The sequence below is a fragment of the Cryptomeria japonica genome, chromosome 2 (assembly GCF_030272615.1).
Source record: "Cryptomeria japonica chromosome 2, Sugi_1.0, whole genome shotgun sequence".
Taxonomy (NCBI): Eukaryota; Viridiplantae; Streptophyta; class Pinopsida; order Cupressales; family Cupressaceae; genus Cryptomeria; species Cryptomeria japonica.
Window position 1 is genome coordinate 318,517,865 of NC_081406.1, and position 12,972 is coordinate 318,530,836.

A 12,972-nucleotide genomic window follows, 5' to 3' on the forward strand; every position below is an offset into this window, starting at 1 on the left:
GAAATTGACAGCAGAGAGACAAGTAGCCTGACAGTTGGCGGCCAATGAATTCCAGTTGATGCTGAAAGCATGGACAATTGAAAGAAAAGTGAATCAGTTATAGGATAGAAATGTAGATTTGAATAACAAGGTAGGATAGCTGGAAGGTCAAATGGCACAAAAAAAGAGGCAACATGAAGCAAGTTTGACTGATTGGAGACAAGATGTTATGCGATTGGATCTGAGTGTAGGCCTGGAGCAAACAATTGTTCAAGAATAGTATAAAACTGAAAAACATTTGAAGGCTTGGAAAAGACAAATGAAATCTGGAATTTTTAGATTTTTCTTTTACAGGTTTGATTGTGATGCAAAGCTCAGAGCTGAAAAAGAACATGAAGAAAGCCAATGAGACTGTAAAAAGATATGGAAGGTGTACGAGAGACTTGAGCAGGATTACAAATAACTAGAGGGAACTATAGCATGGGCTGCTTCATTGATGGTAGTCACTTCGTGCAGTTTACTTCACCTTGTAAGTGGCTAATTGTATACACCACTCAGTTTGCCCAAGTCTCCTAATTGAATGCTTACTTTACACTAAAGTAACAGGGATTTCATTTTCATGCCTAGTTCTTGCGCACTTTGCTTGGCATTTGGCCTTGTCCTGACAAATCCTAGCTTGTGAATCTCTATAACTAGTGATGAGTATACAACAAGAAATTTTGGTGGCTATTTCTTATATTGTTCTTTGTCATTTATGTTTGTCTATATCAGTTCAGACCAGAGCTTTTGTAGTCTGTGGGCTCATTATTTCTAGTGATTTGCCTCTGCTATAATGTTAGCAATTCTGAGTGCATCCAAGGGGTGCACATCAAGCCATGGTGTCCGTCAATCTTTATTGCTCGATTTGGACAAGCCACACACCTGTATTCTTTGCATTGTTGTCCTCAGATCTCTTCATGGGCTGCTAAACTTTTCTGGTGTATTATTAATGATATATCTATTTTGTTCTGCTTTTTTGTCCTTATATTCATAATCCTTTACACATATTTAGATTATCTTATACCATTTATCTTCTTTCCATTTTTAAAAAGTTTCTTGTACACCGAGACTGACACTTTATGACATTGAATTATTATTTGTTGTTTATGACAGCTTACAGACTATACTTCTCATGGACTTACTCCAGGATCATTTGCAGTTAAAGCTATACAGTTTTTCACTGATATTTACATGCGACGTTCGTTCCGCACCTCTTTGCTATCTTTTGAACCAGATGAGATTATATTTTTAGGGGATCTTTTTGATGGCGGACCTTACCTTTCAGACAAGGAGTAAGAAAAGAGAAGCTTCTACATTTATCTCATAATATATGATTTTATTTGATATTGCTCACCATATTATTAAGTATTCCTTACTGGAAAGGCTATCAAAAGAAAATAGTTTTTATTTAATGGGTTTTACTGTTCTAAGGCTATTTGCAGATTGTGTTCTTTTGATTTTTGTGTATTCCTTACAGTTAGTGTGCCTTATTTTTTTGATCTGCAGATAAAACAGTGAAGGTTTTTTGTATTAGTGTCGAGTTTCAATAGATTTGTCTGTTTCAGGTCTATTTAAAACATTATTTGGTACTCTTCATATGTAAATGGATTCATGATAGGAACTAAATTTCTCTTCTTATCACATTCGTAAAAATATGAATATTGGATGCCAATACATAACTTCTGTGAATATTTATTTAAAATGCCATGAAAATAATCTAGAATGCTAATTTTCTGTCATGTAAACTCTAATATTTTCATGAACAGGAGAAGAACGACAAACTAATCAAAATGAAAAAAATGTTGTTTTGTGTTAGATTCTTTGCTTGATTCATAAAAATATGCATAGTAAAAGTGTCAAAATCCTTGAAGGAACAAGGGGGAATTGAATTTAAAATCTGACACTAGTCATGCTACCTCCCACCAAGATAGAAAAGAAAAAAAACAAAACTTAACTGTGATGAGGTCAGACCAAAAATTGAATCAGATGATAGTGTTTCAATAAGCTTATGGCAAAGTATTATCTCAAAGGGATTTTGTAATCATCCTATTTCCTTGGCACTAATGTGAAGGAAAGATTCTCCCTTTTCTCAATGCTACTGTAAGGATCTTTGTACATCTCCTTAATTCATGCAAATGAAGACTGTACAAGTTTAAAACAATCAATTTTGGGGGCTATCTCATTAGCTTCTCTTTGTTGTTTTATGTTTTCTTTCCAAGTTTTTTGATTATGTTTTGAGAGAGTGTTTCAACTTATGATCAACATTAGGCCAAACTACCAAATGTATGCTGCATATTATGGATCAAAGGAAGTCAAAATTACATCTAATATTCTCTGTTCAACTTCCTTTATTCAAACATGTGTCTAAGTTGATGAACTTAGCCTCTAGGCCTTCATGTAGATGTCTACCTCTTGGCCTTTTTTAGTAGTCTAAGTGGAGGGGTATACTTATTAATAAACCATTTAATATAGACAAGGATGAGACTGAATGTGTGTGCTTCCGTATTAAAGTTAGATTTGTTTCTGAGTAAATAGCCCCATGGTTATCACATTTAAATAATGCAGCTTGTTGTCTATGAAGTCCCAATTCTTTGAAGACCCCACTCTTCCATATTGTGTCATGATTGACAATCATTCCACCCCTATATTGTTGTTGTTGTTGAAATGGCGTTGGTAGGTTGTTTCTATTCTAAGCAATAGCACTTGACTTGAGATTGAAAGTAGAGTTTGTTTGCCCTCTCGGGTGAATACTTAAAGCATGAAGTACGTAATGCAGAACAATAATGCCATAGATATCAGATGCAATATATCAGATGTTATTCCACTCCTAATTGTCATTGTTGTCCACAAGTTACATTCGGAAGTATATAAAGATGCCGAGGGGGTGCGAGCGCCAACCGTCGCACCGCAACTGCCACCCCTCGGTTGCCAACTAACCAACACGATTACAACTTAATTAACTAGTTTTATTTCCATGTACAATATTGCCGCCAACATCATCCCCCCCAAAAGAAAAGAAGTCGTCTCCGGACGACTTAATACAAAATAGAGATGACATTAAACAGAACTGTTGACGCCAGTCGAGCCCAGAACTTATACACTTGTTGCGTCCTCGCTTGAAAAACCCTTTTCTGCTACCATCCGATGCTCAAGTGCGGATTTCACCATTATTGCTTCTTTTGACATCAAAGTCCTCCTGTGCCTAAACCAAACTTGTCTGCAAAACACGCTTTTCAGTCTCAGCCTCCACCAACTGCTACTCAAATGACACTCTCCCTAGCCAATTTGTCCTCGATAGCCACCGACGTTGCCCTCTCGGCATCCAACTCCTGGGTACGCTGAGCTAAGTCTCACGCTAGTACTGCCTCCAACCTAGTGGTCGGCTCCTCCCGAGCCCTCTTTGCATCCACCAAGGCAACCTCACATCCAGCTGAGACATACTCCAAGTTCCTCAAAGCATACCATTCCTTCCTGGAGGTGGCCACAACCCGCTGGCACAAAGGCTACGAGCTGATAACTGAACTGAATAACTCCCTGGTGTCGCGCAGACCTGCAATGCCTTCCCTCAAACTCTGTTTGTTCGCAACCTCCAAATCCGTCTCCCTCTACGGCTTATGGCTTCCTCGCCAATGCTTAGCTGCAGGCTTCTTTCTCACAGTACGGACAACCACAACACTTCCTGTGGTATTCTGTAGCTCAAAAATAAACTGGGGGTCCGGGTGCAACGCCCCCAGCGGGGTCGAGGGGTAGCGCCCCCGCGGGGTCTAGGGCAGTGCCCCAATGGGGTCGAGGGGCAGCACCCCTCGCGGGGTCTGGGGCAGTGCCCCAACAGGGTCGAGGGGTAGCGCCCCTTGCGGGGTCCGGGGGCAGTGCCCTAGGTGCGCTCCTTGTCGCAATACAGGGCGGGGTCGAGGGGCAGCACCCCCGCCGCCAACACCAATTTACAACCTTCAGAACCCCACGAAAGTCCATGGCGCGCATCATTTATGTGATATTTTATGATGTCAAAACCCTTCTTCTACACTCCAATATTTTCAGTGTCCAGGCTCCAGATGTCATCGAATCATTTTTCAATCAGGTCGTCGTCGTTTTTTTTCTTCTTTTTTACAACCTTCCCGTACAGTCAACAACACTGACACCTCCAATCGTGCGGTCGACACTCTCCTTACCGTACGGACACACCTCCAGCATACGGACAACATGCTCAACTGTGCACATCGTACGGTCCTCCTTCCGCACGCCCAACGCAATTCAACCGTACAGTGACCACTGACGACGAAGCGGCTGCGTGTGTGTTTGTGCGGCTGCATCTTGTTTTTTCCGTTAGCCTCTTTTCTTCCTTTGCGTGGGCTGCGTGGTGCGGGATTGTTCCGATTTGTGCGGTGCTGCGTGGGGCTGTGCGGGCTTTGTAGTTGCGGGTGCCACCGCCGGTGGCCCACCGCACGGTGGTCTGTTCCTTTTTTAAAATTTTTTTTTTGATCGTACGGTCGCCCGTCGTACGACCGTACGGGGTTTTTTTTTTTTTTTTTTTAAAATTCGATTTCCTAATTTAGTTGTCTAGAGAGTCTTCGGCTCGGGTCCCCTGTCTCTGGGATCGCCCTTCATCCTTCTCGGTTTGCCTCGTCCGAGAGTCTCCCGTTTTGGTCCTGTGCCTGGCGAGTCGCCTGCCCGGCCTCTTGGGTCCCCTTCCATCCTCTCGGGTCCCCCTCTGGACTCTCGGGTGTCCTTCCGGCCTCTCGGGTCCCCTGCGCGCTTCTCGTGGTAGGGTTTCAATTTGAACCTGTTGGTGGCAAGTTTATTTCCCATGGCCATCCGAAGACCTGGAACCACAAATTCTACAGGGACCATGGTCTCCTTCCCGTACATAAGAAGAAGAATAATAAAGATTTTGAAGGCTGCGGCCTTCCACACACGGTTCCAATCGTTGTCGACACAATTGTTCTTCGGATTATCTATGTCATTGAGGTTTGGGGCGTCTCCCTTCCAATATTCTATGTATTCTGGCAGGTACACCTCCTCTGTTACTTGCTCTGGTTCCTCTATTTCGAGCTTGTAGCTCTGGAACATTTCATAATCCTCCATCTGCCAATGGAAGAGTCCGTTCAATGACCCTGTCTCATCCTCGGAGCACTCTCCTAGTTCGAGAATCCCTTCGTCATTGGGCTCCCTGCAGCCCCGTCCTTCAGCCCTCAGGTTGCCTTTTCCTTCATCCTCCGATTCCGAAGATGATGCCAGTTCCTCGTCAACAACCTGGGTCCTCAGATCAATGGTGTACTTCCGCCCCCCTTTCTCCATAGAAAGGGTGTTCTTTTTCCAGTCGTGGTTCACCTTTGCTGTAACCAACCACCCTCTGCCTAAGATGGCGTCGTACCCCTTCTTCTTGAGTGGGATTACCACAAAATCTAGTATGAAAGGTTGCGTGCCGATGGTGACCGACTGGGCCATCAGGGTGCCGAGTGGCTTGATGCCGTGCTGGTCTGCACCTACCAAGTTGAACGTGGGTGGCCATAGTTTTGGCTTCCCTAGCTTCTTCCACGTATCCTCTGGCAGTACATTCACCCCCGAACCTCTGTCCACGATGGTGTCTTTGAGGATAGCCCCGAGAATTCCCATCTCTACTACAGCAGGATGCCGACCACTATTTAAGGTCAACAACATTGGGTCAGCCGAGGGGCTGACCGGAACTTTCGCTTGTGTGGCACGCAAAGGTGCCTGCGCAGTGGTTTGTATGGAATTAAAAATGGTGGTTCTTAACTGTGGCATTGTTTCTAGAAGGTCCTTTACCCTTATAGGTACTTCCATCTGCAATACTTGCCCAATGATGTTATTTTCCGCTTCTGTACGGGATGATGTACTCCCCACTTCGTTGTCCCGTCGTTCGGCTGTCATCTCATGTTCAATATTGGCCTTTGCCTCCCGTAATCTCTCCTTCTCCGTACGGGGGTCGGGATAAGTGGTTTTTTTCGTCTGGGTGTGGGTGATCGCCAGTACTTCTTTCTCACCAGTTTTCTCAGCCTTCTCAATGTTGAGGAGATTAACCCCTGCCTGTGGGCAATTTGCGTCCTCATGGTCGCCTGGCCCACACCATCGGCAGAGGTGTTGAGGGGTGGCTTCCTTCATGCAATCACGGGCGAAGTGCCCCCACTGATTACAGGCCCTACGTTGGATAATTGGCCGGCCCTTGGTGTCATACTGGAGACGGCTTCCGTTATTGTTATTGTTGCTATTCCTTCCGCCACCGCGTCTGTTGTCCCGGTAACCTCCAGATGATGCTGTTGTGTTGGTTTGCGAAGTTCCGACGGCCGGCTACTCTTGCGTGAAGAGAACTTGTTGGTTCCCGGTTTTCATATTGTAGGGACATTCCTTTGTCAAATGTCTCGTAATCTGACAAATGTCGCAGAAAGCCTTCTTGGGACAGGAACCAAAGTTCCCAGACTCGGACTCGGCTCGGACTCGGCAAGGCCGACTCGACTCGTGACTCGGCTATGACTCGGCGACGACTCGGCTATGACTCGGCAAAATAAAAAACCCTTGAAATTTAGAGATTTTTAACGATTTAAAACTTGTTTCATGCACCCATTATTGAATAAAGCTTAAAGACACTATAACATCATCAAATAGAAGCTGATTTGATCACATACATAAACATACATCCATCACATGCGTAGAAATGTAAATTGTAGCTGAAGGAAATAGAAAACATAGATATATAGAGTTATAAATGTTGTCAAATGTATATAAAACCATGACATCAAATGTTCCCAAACATATATATAACTGTAAACAAAAACAAGTCTATGGCTCAGGCTCTAGCTAATCCTGAGCCTCAGAGTAGTCTGTCTGCCTCCTACAAATGCGTCTAAGGTAGGTCCTGGATGACTGAGAAGCCATAGTCTCCGCCTGTGAGGTGCCTGTGCCGGATCGTGCTCTATCCTCCTCCTCTGCCATAGCCACAGCCTCAGCCTCTCTGTCTGCCTGGTCAACCCACTCATGGTCCTCCTCAGTGAAGACGGGATCGGTAGACTCAGTGATCCACTCAGACTCTGGATCGATCTCCGCTAAAGTGATCGGAGAGGAGTCAGTGTCCAAAATCTGTCTGGTCCTAAGACGGAGGTTGTAATGAACAAAAACAAGATCATTCAACCTCTCCACAGACAATCTATTACGCCTCTTCGAATGGATGTGCTCGAACATTGACCAATTGCGCTCACATCCAGAAGCACTGCATGGCTGGCTCAAAATACGGATGGCAATTTTTTGAAGGTTTGGGGTTGAGGGCCCAAACATTTGCCACCATCTATCTGAAATAACGAAAAAGAAAAAAAAATCAAACTCATTTCCAACTTTAAGGCTAGATTATAAAATCAAAAATTAAAATGCATAAGCCATAAACTTAAGAATCTTAAGTTTACATATATTTCTACCTGGCTGCAATTGTGTTCGAGCCTCTATGCACATGCTGCTTGAGAAGATTGCCCCTTCTCGATTATTATATTTATCCAGCTGGAGCGTTGTTCTTGAGGCTGTGCCATCAGTACACAACTTTTGAACCACTGTATACAGGCCACTAAGAACCTCCTCATCTGCCTTGAAGTCATCACGGAATCGAAATGCCGGATTGAGGTAATAGGCTGCTGCATGGATGGGCCTGTGAAGCTGGTTCTGCCATCTCCTATCAATAATCTCCCAAATGGGGCCATACTTATCCTCATCTCCTGCATATATGGACCTAATGGCCTCCTTGGCCCTATCCATACCCTCATATATATAGCCCATAGAGGGCTTCTCCCCATCAACAACTCGTAGGAGAACTACGAGGGGCTCAGTGACCTACACATAATGTTAAACAAAAACAATTAAGTCACAAATTAAATTAAAAAAAAAGAAAAATTGCAAAGTTAAATTGTTAATAAATTAAAATTAAATTACTAAATAGTAGATACTAGATAGTAGATACTAAATGTTAAATTGTAATAAATTTACCTGCACGGTTTCTCCACAGGGGGTCCAAAAACCTGACTCATCAAAAATGCAATTTACCACATCTATCCCTGCAGTGGTTGTAGCATAGGATGAGGAAGTCCACTCCTCACCAACAAACATACGCCTCAAAGCCGCCTTTGATTTTATCAAGGATTTCAGTGTGAGGAAGTTTGAGGCAAACCTCGTGATGCCTGGACGAGCCAACTCCTTTTGCCCCGTGTATTGCCTCATAATGCTAAGGACCAATGCATGATTGTAGATAAACTTGCTGATATATTTGGCCCTTTCAACTATTGATTTCACCCATTCAAGCTTACCAATATCCTCCAACATGAGGTCAAGGCAATGGGCCGCACAAGGAGACCAAAAAATTTTCGGGTGCCTCTCCATCAAAAGTTTACCTGCAGCAATTTTAAGTTAATTAGAAATTTTGATGTGTTAAGAAAATTTTAAATAATCATAGATGCCTCTCCATCAAGACTTGAAAAGTTCAAAATTTACCTGCAGCAACATAACTTGCTGCATTATCTGTCACCACCTGCACCACATTTTCTTCCCCCACCTCTTGTATGACTTCCTCAATAGCCTCACATAAGTATGTGGCATTTTTCACATGTGAGGAAGCATCAATAGATTTCAAGAACATGGTAGATCCTGAAAATAGAGTTTCAAACTTTCAACAAATCAAAATTTAATTTATTCAATGCATTTAGGGAAGTACAAATTAGAATGAATCATAATCAATCACCTCCGCAGGAAACAAGAAAATTTAGGAGTGTTCTATTCCTCCTATCCGTCCAACCATCTGTCATGATGGTGCAACCCTTTTCTCTCCAAGACTGTCGGTGGTCCTCTAGCTCAACTTTCATATCCTCAACCATTTGTAACAAGAGGGGGCCACTTAACTCAGCATCGGTAGGGGCTTTAAACCCCGCACCACAAATGGTTATGGAATCTACCATGCCTTGCCAATAAGGAGACCTGTCACAAATAGATTATGATTAGACAAAGTAAAATTCAACTTCAAACTATAAATTTACTTTTAAACTTAAAGCAATCAAATCAAAAAGAATTACCTGGCTGCAATAAATGGAATGTTGCAAAAGTACCAAAACTTGCAAATTTGTTTTCTTGCAGCATCATGAACCTCCTTGTTCCAACCCATACCCTCAAGCGAGGGTTGTGCCCCAGGAGTACTACGCGGCACAAAATAACTATCCAACCTGGATTTCCGAACTCTAGGGCCAAAGGTAATAGTGCCACCAGGAGGAGTAGAAGTAGAAGCACTAGCACTAGCAAAAGCACTAGGGTGAAAGGGAGGCATGGAAGAACCCTCTCCAACACAGCCTACGGATGTGGATGCGGATGCGGATGCGGATGCAGATGCGGATGTGGGTGCATGGGAGCCAATAGCACTTAACTCTTCCAATTGCCTCTTCTTAGTTAACTTTTCTTGTTCATGTGTTTCTAATTGGACATAACAGAAACGTTTTGCCTCAGGAGTTTGTAATTTGCATACCTCAATATCATGGCCAGGTATGCCGGCAATATGGTATTTAAATCTATTGATGCCACCAAAATTAATTTCTTTACAAAAAAAACATTTTGTTTGATTTTTTTGTCTGCCAATAAAGTCTTCAGTATATTTCCAAGCCTCATCCTTTTTAGGCATTGTGAAAAATGAATGTTTTTTAAACGTGAAAGCTGCTGCAATAAGAAAATTTAATAAAGTTATAAACTAATAGAAAAAATCAGGAAACCCTACTTTAAAAAAAAATAAAATTGTAAATACATGTTTACAATTTTTTTCTAAAAAAATGTAGGGTTTGCACTTTGCCATTATTCTACTTCTCTCATTGTAATTAAGCTAAAAAAATAAAAACATTCAAGATTTGGAAAGTTAACTGTTAAACTAAAAAAAAATTAACAAACAAATGAAAAAAATCCATTAACATACTTAAAAAAACAAGCAAAATCTACCTTACCTCTTTCAAATGAGTTGAGAAGTCTTGCTTTGGACTCCTTGATGCTCTCAATGCAAGCCTATGGCCTCCCCAATGTGATTTGTGGTCTCCTTGATGCTCTTCTTCCTTGCTGATTGCAAACCTATGGCCTCTTGTTTTCCTTCCTCTCTCTCACTTTTCCTCTCTTCTTCTCACAAATAACAATTAAAAGACCTTTTAGGGTTATACCAAAGAGAATCGAAAAAAAAAACAAATGAAAAAGCTCTTTTTTTTTTTTTTTTTTTAAGTTCGAATTATGCCTATCGCGCGGCCGAGTCCTGGACCTCGGACTCGGCGAGTTTTGGCAAAACTCGCCTGACTCGCGAGTCAGGCGAGTTTTGCCCAAAACTCGCCGAGTCCGAGCGGCGAGTCGGCAAAACTCGCCGAGGTTGGCTCGACTCGCCAACTCGGCGAACTCGCCTGACTCGCGGCGAGTTTGGGGACTCTGACAGGAACCCTTGGTGTGTCCGTCACTCCTACAGTCGATACACCACACGTCATTTGCTTCCGTCTTACTTGTACTCCCTTTCATGGCTTTGAGTTCTTTCAGCATTCGTTCCATGTCCTTTTGGAGAGCGTGCACCTTTTTACTTGATTCGCCACCGCTGCTGCTTTCCCCGTCAGAGTCTTCATCATCGTTAGATGAATATTTATTACTTTTCTTCTTCCTTGATGTTTTGTATTCGCTCTCTAGGTCCATCGCCCTATTATAGGCGTCGTCATATGATGTCGAGGGTACAATTTTCATCTTTTTTTGTAGGGAGGATTTCAATCCTTCGACGAACCATCGTTTCTTCAATCCCTCTGCTGGTTGGCTTTCCATTTTACCGAGCAATTCCTTTAGCCTCCTGCTGTATGCCCGTACTGTCTCCTTGGTACCTTGTTTGGTACTGTATATCTCCGTTACAATTTCATTGTCATCACGGAGCAACCGAAACTCCTCCGTGAATTCCTTCTGTAGGTTGGCCCACGTGGCCACTTTTTGCTTGTCCATGTCGAAGTACCAATCTATGGCAACTCCACGTAACGTGGCTGGGAACTGCGTTACCCATTCGTTTTGGTTAGTAACACCGTTCGTTGACCATATGGTTTCGCATGTTCGACAATGGCGGACGGGATCTTCCTTCCCCTCGCCGTTCAACTTTGGCAACTTCTGTTTACTGGCCATCCCACTGCTCGGTCTCGCTCCTCTGGTGCCTTGTGTGCTTGTACCTGGTGATCCTCCGCCTCCACCTCTTGCACCTGACCCTCCACTCGTGGGTCCTCCAGAGAAGGTTGTTGACCCCGAACCGAACAAATTGCCTCTCGTACGGTACCCTTGTGCTCCCTCGGCACCGTCGGCCGTACCGTCACCTTCGGTTGTCTCCCTCCGGTTGTCCTCCGAAATGGACAAATTCTTTAGTAGGTCTTTGGTAGCGTCGATCAAGTTTAGATTTCGCCTTGTTTGTTCCACCAACTCTTCGCGACTTCTTACCCTACGGTGGTGGTATTCAGGCGAACTGTAGAGGTCGCCTTCGGCACCCTCCGTGACTCCTAGGTTCCCTTCGGGCAACCCTACGACAGTGTAGAGAGTGTACTTCTCTCCGTCTATCTCTGCCTCCGCAACCTCCGTGACAACTCCAAGGTTCCCTTCGAGCAACCCCTCGGCCGGTCGTCCCTCGGCAAGCTGCCTTAGCCTACGCCTTCGTTCTACTTGCTGCTCCAGAATCAAGGCCCTCTGCGCGGCCTCCCACTCGTCCGTTTCTGCTTTTTTTTTTCTATCTTTATTTAATATATTGGGCATAAATCACTTCCGTACATAACAAGCACACGCCATGTAAAAAAAACTTTTATTATTTTTCCTTTCGGCCACAATTTATCTCAACATTGTGCCGGGATTATTACAAGGTTCAATTTCCCCTTCGTCGATTGTTATGCGGGCGCGTCGTCGGCCTTTGGGTTCATCTCACCGATGGGTAGGCCCATCGCGTCCGTGCGCCATCCGCGTCTTCCGTTCCTGAGTACGTCTAGGCAACAGCGCCAAATGTTTGCCCTCTCGGGTGAATACTTAAAGCATGAAGTACGTAATGCAGAACAATAATGCCATAGATATCAGATGCAATATATCAGATGTTATTCCACTCCTAATTGTCGTTGTTGTCCACAAGTTACATTCGGAAGTATATAAAGATGCCGAGGGGGTGCGAGCGCCAACCGTCGCACCGCAACTGCCACCCCTCGGTTGCCAACTAACCAACACGATTACAACTTAATTAACTAGTTTTATTTCCGTGTACAATATTGCCGCCAACAGAGTTAAAAGTGGACTTTTTATTGTCTTGATCACCCAGCTAGTTGGAATCTATGTACTTTGTCAAATGAATATCACTGCCAATGATTGTATTCTTTATCAGAGGGTTAGCTATCATTATGTGTGAATAGTTTAGAATTTGTCATCTACGTTGATCTGTTAACAATGCTGGCTCAAGCTACGTGAGCCACCCAACTTGAAGGGAGGGGTTTCTACCATTCATCTAGAGCCTACCATTTCATAATTTCAACAACAATTGGCTGATGATACTTTGATTGAATTTCAAAATCATACAAATCAAGAGAAAAATTCACTATTTACTGGGTCAAACTTATAATTTTATTTTGTGGTTTTTCCGGATTGCTTTTGTAATTATCTTTTCCATTTACATGATCTAGGTCACTGGAGCCTCTTCTAATTGCATGTAAGAATAATTAAGAAATGTGTTATTAGTTTTTTCATATGTGATCAGACTTATCTTGTGAGCCTCCACCCTCATCTTTGTACATATATTTAATGCACACAAATGAATCGTGTAAAGCAATGAATCCTGGTGTCTATCTTCTTTGTTTTCTCTTTGATGATCTTGTGTTTTCCTACTCGGTTTCTCCTTTGTGTTTTTCACGGTACATGTCAACTTATGATCAACACAAGGCCCAACCACCAAAATTATAAATC

The 12,972-nt window shown here is 43.2% G+C and overlaps 2 protein-coding genes across 3 annotated transcripts in view; one reads left to right on the forward strand and one right to left on the reverse strand.

The window, feature by feature from the left end:
• LOC131027216 (uncharacterized protein C630.12) overlaps positions 1 to 12,972 on the forward strand; it is a 148,468-nt gene that overhangs the window by 15,342 nt on the left and 120,154 nt on the right. The window contains exon 3 of the mRNA XM_057957222.2: positions 1,132 to 1,310. Coding sequence (XP_057813205.2) covers positions 1,132 to 1,310 — 179 coding nt within the window. The remainder of the gene's footprint in view (positions 1 to 1,131; positions 1,311 to 12,972) is intronic.
• LOC131873635 (uncharacterized) lies at positions 6,767 to 10,195 on the reverse strand. Of its 2 annotated transcripts, none has more exons than XM_059216637.1 (7): positions 9,987 to 10,195; positions 9,078 to 9,705; positions 8,750 to 8,982; positions 8,503 to 8,655; positions 8,002 to 8,402; positions 7,443 to 7,848; positions 6,767 to 7,319 (listed from the first exon to the last, which is right to left on the reverse strand). In XM_059216637.1, exons 2-7 carry the CDS (start codon positions 9,671 to 9,673, stop codon positions 6,832 to 6,834), a joined length of 2,277 nt encoding a protein of 758 aa, XP_059072620.1. In that variant the 5' UTR covers positions 9,674 to 9,705; positions 9,987 to 10,195; the 3' UTR covers positions 6,767 to 6,831. The 2 variants fall into 2 exon arrangements, with proteins under 2 accessions (XP_059072620.1, XP_059072619.1); XM_059216636.1 differs by having other exon boundaries at positions 9,078 to 9,708.

Excerpts from the sequence above, each read along its gene's own strand:
- LOC131873635 (XM_059216637.1), bottom strand. The coding sequence starts at position 9,673 with ATGCCTAAAAAGGATGAGGCTTGGAAATATACTGAAGACTTTATTGGC. Across the intron at positions 8,983-9,077 it reads ATTCCATTTATTGCAGCCAG|GTCTCCTTATTGGCAAGGCA; the intron begins GTAATTCTTTTT and ends TATTTGTGACAG. Across the intron at positions 8,403-8,502 it reads AGCAAGTTATGTTGCTGCAG|GTAAACTTTTGATGGAGAGG; the intron begins GTAAATTTTGAA and ends AAATTGCTGCAG.